Here is a 6,000-nt window from a genome sequence, read left to right as displayed (position 1 = left end):
TAAATAAAACATAAAATAAAAACATAAAAAAAATTATCTTGGGTTAATGTCATCTCAAATGAAACAGAAGTCAGTCACTTTTTACATTTTCCATATTGTCCCAACCTTTTCTGATTTGGGGGCTATATTTGTGGGACAGATCTGGTCTCACTAAGAAAAACTCCAGTAACTTGGAGCAGGCTGATGAGTTACTTGAAAGAACTAGAGGAACGTACAATTTTTAATTATCAATATGCTAGATAATTACACGAGGGCACAAATGAGCCCAAATGCCACAGGAATGAGGATTCAACCCACATTCTGGCAAATTTAAGCTGCATTTGAAATTCTCGTACAGCATTCTTACAGCAGTTGGCACATTCATGCAGTCAGAGCACATGCACTCCACAATTGTGGTGCGCTCGTTGTGGAAACCATATCATTCTGACTGCGCTCTAAAATATTCTCACGCCGTCAATACAGCATTCAAAATAGTCTTGACCACATTCGAGGGAAATTCGCCATGGCCAGGCACGTCAACTCCTGGGTGCCCAAATTTATGCACCTGCCTAATTTTGTTTAAATAATTATTGCACCTTCTGTAAATACTAGAAACGGCATTTCACTTTTCAAACATCAGTGTGTTCGTCTGCTATGATATTTAACTGAAATTTCTGATTCAGACAACCAATCATTTATAAAGGAAAATCATGAAAATTAGCAAGGGTGCCCAAACTTTTGCATACAACTGTACTAAGGGTCCTGGTGCTTCCAGTCTTACTGTATGGTTGTGAGACAAATTCTTTCTCAGTAACCATGCAGTTTGGGAACATGCCCTATTTTGGGTGAATTCCACTGTTTTCACCACAAATAGTTTAGTTTAAAATGCAAAATTTCATGAGAAAGAATTGTGAATAATGCTTAGATGAATGAATCAAAAATGGTTAACACTGTTGCCTCACAACAAGGAGGTCATGGGATCGATTCCCACCTGTGGCCTTTCTGTGTGGAGTTTGCATGGTCTCCCTGTGTTTGTGTGGGTTTCCTGCTGGTGCTCTGGTTTCCTCCCATATTTAAAGACATGCAGGTTAGGTGAACTGGAAACTTTATAATTGTCCAGGTCTACCTTGTAAAAGAGGTCTTGATCTCAAAGGGACAAAGCTAGTTAAATGAAGAAGCATTTTTTTTGTGAATGTCACTGTTTTCACCACAAAAAGTCTCTATTTTCCCTCAAATTCAAAATTCCACAAGGAAGAAATGTGAAAGTTCCTTTGATGAATCCTAGAAAACCATCAGACTTAAAATTTGTCAATAATTGAAAGAGTAGTTTGGGTAAATTTAAGTTTTCGCCACAAAATTTTCCATTTTTTCCCTCAAAATTTAAATTTGAATATTCAATGAGAAAAAAATGTGAACAGTGATAAAGCAAACAAAATGATGAAGCAAACAAAACCGTCGGAATAAAAATCCATCAGAAACTGAATAAGCATTTTCTGTGAATTGTGGACGAACACTTCACCTGCCCATGATTCCAATATAACTGGAAATAACTTTAAAGCCATAACACATTATGTAAAGATAAATAAAGAAAATGGGCATTTATGGCAATTTAGTTATCTTTTATTTTTCAAATTATTAAACCTCACCCCTACGGACACTGTTTAATCGCAGTAATTTCTAATGATGTTAGTTTAGTGGAGTGGGGTGCTGGGAGTGTATTTTGGGTGTGTGTGACATGAAAATACTTGAGATGCTCTGGCCTAGATGGAGTGCAGTGACCCAGTGATGACAGGGCATATGGTTCAATGTAGAGACAGGATGGGATCTGGAAAATAATCTCTCTGCCTTAATCCTTCCCAACAACAAAATAAATCTGAGCATCCATCGTTGTGTCTCATCTGTATTTAATAACTTAAGAAAATAAAAAACACTACACAAAATGTTTCCAGTGCCGTTAGGCTGAATATAGGTGATTATCAAAAATAGCATAATATCTCCACAATCTTTGTTTTAACAGCACCACAGTGGTTGCGGCCATATGATGGCTCATTCACTGAGAGAACAATTTGATGACAATTTGATGCATGTTGAAAAACCATTCGTTCTGGTATTTCAAAGCTTTAAGAATTTACATTTTTTACAACATCAGGAAGCTTAACAACAAAATACCACAAAATCCTTGTAGGAACTCTAGTACATGCAGTAATGAGAGGCTGCACAACAAAATCCATGATGACAGGAAAATCATGAATACTGATAAAATGTCATTTAATTCTCATATCCATCAAAAATAATCCACATTCATCTCGTAGCTGGTGCAGAAATGTGAACACAAATGTGGGCTCAGCCAACCCCACCCCCCCAAATACACACACACACACACACGCATATATATGCAAATTGAGCAAATCAAATAAATGAAAAGTACTTCCACAAAATGAATCAGTCTAAAATCTACTGTGTCCCAACACACAGTAACAAACTTCCAAAGAACCTTTGCTGCTTTTCAAACAATGCAGTACGTGTTGATGAGCTGACGGGCCATCTCGATGTTGCCACTAGACTGGTAGATCATGGAGAGGTTGAAGGCAATCTCCCTCCTTAAATCCACCTGATCATCTGCAATACCCTGCAAGAAGGATGAGAAAAAAGAAGGATGTATCAGGTTATTTCTTCTATCATCAGCAGCACCAGGTTTGCTAAAACCTGTGCTCAAAAAGTGCAAGAAGAAAAGACGGTACACAGAGGTGTGGATGCAGAGTTGGGTTACTTGGACCTCTATGAAGTGTTTGCTGTTTTTCCAGAGTGTCACTGTTCATTGATGAGGGCACTTCACGCCCAAGAAGTCTACATCAACCGCATCCTAGCTCTGTAGGTATTCCTCGAATGCAAGCATGACAGCCGGCAGTGATGGAGTAGGTATCAAGAACCGGTTCTTTTCAGGTATCGTTAAGAAATGATTCAATCCACCCATATCAATAGCCTTTTTGCTTAACGATTCCCTTATCAATCCTTCAGAGCGGCCATTATTTTTGAGGGTGTTTGTCGGGAAAACGATCATTTCTCTATGCCAATTACAGACCCTGCAGCGGATCTGTAATCAACCGTTTCTGCAGCATGGCTCTGCTTTGAACTTTGAACCAATGAAGCAGTGCTCCGATCCGCTGCTTCGTTGGTTCTTTGCTTTGCGCCTCTTCAGAAGCGCAACTCCGCTTCTTAACCCCTCTCAAAGCCATTAAAATATGTCAATCGTGAGTCACTTTTGTGCAGATTTAAGTCACTAACTGGGACTCCTGTCTTGTTGCAGTCAAGAAACGAGAATTGTCCTCCATTCCGTTGCTCCAAGCGCTGTGCCGCTCTCTACTGAGTCAAGTTAGAAAGATAATACAGTGAGGAAAATAAGTACTTGAACACCCTGCAATTTTGCAAGTTCTCCCATTTAGAAATCATGGAGGGATCTGAAATTTTCATCTTAGGTGCATGTCCACAGTGAGAGACATAATCTAAAATCCAGAAATCAAAATGTAAGATTTTTTAATAATTTATTTGTATGTTACTGCTGCAAATAAGTATTTCAACACCTGTGAAAATCAATGTTAATATTTGGTACAGTAGCCTTTGTTTGCAATTACCGAGGTCAAACGTTTCCTGTAGTTTTTCACCAGGTTTTCACACACTGCAGCAGGGATTTTGGTCCACTCCTCCATACAGATCTTCTCTAGATCTTTCAGGTTTGGAGTTTCAGCTCCCTCCAAAGATTTTCTATTGAGTTCAGGTCTGGAGACTGGCCAGGCCACTCCAGGACCTTGAAATGCTTCTTACGGAGCCCCTCCTTAGTTGCCCTGGTTGTGTGTTTGGGGTCATTGTCATGCTGGAAGATCCAGCCATGACCCATCTTCAATGCTCTTACTGAGGGAAGGAGGTTGTTTGCCAAAATCTCGCAATAAATGACCCCATCCATCCCCCCTTCAATACAGTGCAGTCGTCCTGTCCCCTTTGCAGAAGAGCACCCCAGAGTCATTGACCAGATCCTTCTGTGTAGTTCTGAGCTTTCTCAGAATCATCCTTACCCCACAAAGTGAGATCTTGAATGGAATCCCAGACTGAGGGAGATTGACAGTCATCTTCGCTTTTCTTCCACTTTCTAGTAAATAATCATAACAGTTGTTGTCTTCTACCAAGCTGCTTGCCTGTTGTCCTGTAGTCCATCCCAGCCTTTTTGTCCCTGGTGTCCTTAGACACAGCTCTTTGGTCTTGGCTATTGTGGACAGGTTGGAGTGTGATTGATTGAGTGTGTGAACAGGTGTCTTTTATACAGGTAACAAGTTCAAACAGGTGCAATTAATACAGGTAAAGAGTGCAGAATAAGAGGGCTTCTTAAAGAAAAATTAACAGGTCTGTGAGAGACAGAATTCTTGCTGGTTGGTAGGGGGTCAAATACTTATTTGCACCAGTAACATACAAATAAATAAAAAAAAAAAAATCATACATTGTGATTTCCGGATTTTTTTTTTTAGATTATGTCTGTCGCAGTGGACATGCACCTAAGATGAAAATTTCAGACCCCTCCATGATTTCTAAGTGGGAGAACTTGCAAAATCGCATGGTGTTCAAATACTTATTTTCCTCACTGTAACTTCAAAGCGAATCGCCTTTGAAATCAGGTTGTGTCGGTAAATGTTAGCCTCCACAGCTATTCAGACGAGCTGCGTTCTCTCACCTGCAAAACCACCTCCACGTTTGAACTCCGGGTCATAAACAAACCGCAGCACATATTCACTTTCCATCGCATCGCCACCTTTTCTTTGCATTTTCACTTTGTTTGCCGTGTAATTTGCCCAAAAACTCAGACAGGGCTGCCCCGGATGTAGGATTACTCTTTAGCACCCGCCCTCAAACGAGACTGCGCTGCCCAATTAGCTGGTGCTGGTCACAGTATAATGGAGCAGAAAGATGATTAATAATAATAATAGTAATAATAATAAAAAATACACTGTATGCTTGTTGAGGGCCCTCACGTGCCTCCTGGCTAATTGCTGCCTTCACATCATGTTTTCTTTTTGTCTTTTTTTGTGGCACTGAATCCAAAATGTGTGACTGATGAAGCAACAGGAAAATGTTTTTAGATGCACATTCTTTGTAATCTGAATCTTCTCTGCAACATAGCGAGTAACACCAGCTGTTGATAATTTAGAGTTTGGGGGGCGGCACACTGAGGGACTATTGCACTAACGATGAAGTTTTCTTTCAGTTGGACATCACATATAGATGGTACTTGGTAGTATGTAATTTTCACTCCACGGCAGTAAAGTCAGAAGAGGGATAAGTAAATGTACTCTGCTCAGGCATCCGTCACATTTTCTCGTCCCGATGACAACTTGAACAAAATACATCTGGTTTTCACTAAATTTGAACTGTACATTTCAAAATGAGTATATCTGATGCATGACCCTCAAAGACTCTCTTATTAGAATTCATTATCTCCTGGCAACTGTAGTTTAGTTTTTGTCAGTATCAATGGACTGAACCACCATTGATTCTGGATGGCAACCACCCACAGAGACAACTGGTTCATCCCCACCTCTTCAACGTATCCATCCATCTGAGAGAGCCAGGAGAAATGTGGGCATCCCCTTGGCTTCCTCCCCACACCTCAACACTGAGACACGTATGTGCTGGATCACGTTCACAGAAACATGGCCCATGTCCAAAATGTCATAGCTGATGAAGAGTATCACTTGCAGTGATACTCTTCATCTGAGGCTCCCTAAACAACTGAAAGTCATTCCAGTGGTACCAAAGGATCCTCCGACGATAGGGTCGTCTACTGCATGGAGGTGGCCAGGTCAAAACCTGACGTGGCTCATGCATGTGGGCAAATGGAACATCCCTTCCTGAAGTAAGGATGACCATCTTTCACTGCTTTCAGAGAGAAAAGTGCTACATGAACACAGTTGCTTTACCATTTAAATGAGATATTAATGAAAACATAACTGTAGACAGCAAGAAGGGACTCTGATC

General features: G+C 40.4%; 1 protein-coding gene across 1 annotated transcript in view; it reads right to left on the bottom strand.

The window, feature by feature from the left end:
• Window positions 1-1,954: 1,954 nt before the first annotated feature.
• The window catches only part of gtf3c3 (general transcription factor IIIC, polypeptide 3), an 84,406-nt gene continuing 80,360 nt past the window's right edge, over window positions 1,955-6,000 (bottom strand). The window contains exon 19 of the mRNA XM_034174315.1: window positions 1,955-2,608. Within this exon, the coding sequence (XP_034030206.1) occupies window positions 2,486-2,608 (123 nt within the window). The 3' untranslated portion in view covers window positions 1,955-2,485. The remainder of the gene's footprint in view (window positions 2,609-6,000) is intronic.

The sequence above is a fragment of the Thalassophryne amazonica genome, chromosome 1, assembly GCF_902500255.1.
Source record: "Thalassophryne amazonica chromosome 1, fThaAma1.1, whole genome shotgun sequence".
Taxonomy (NCBI): domain Eukaryota; kingdom Metazoa; phylum Chordata; class Actinopteri; order Batrachoidiformes; family Batrachoididae; genus Thalassophryne; species Thalassophryne amazonica.
Note: the sequence above shows the minus strand (reverse complement) of the source record. Positions and strands in the feature narration are given on the sequence as shown.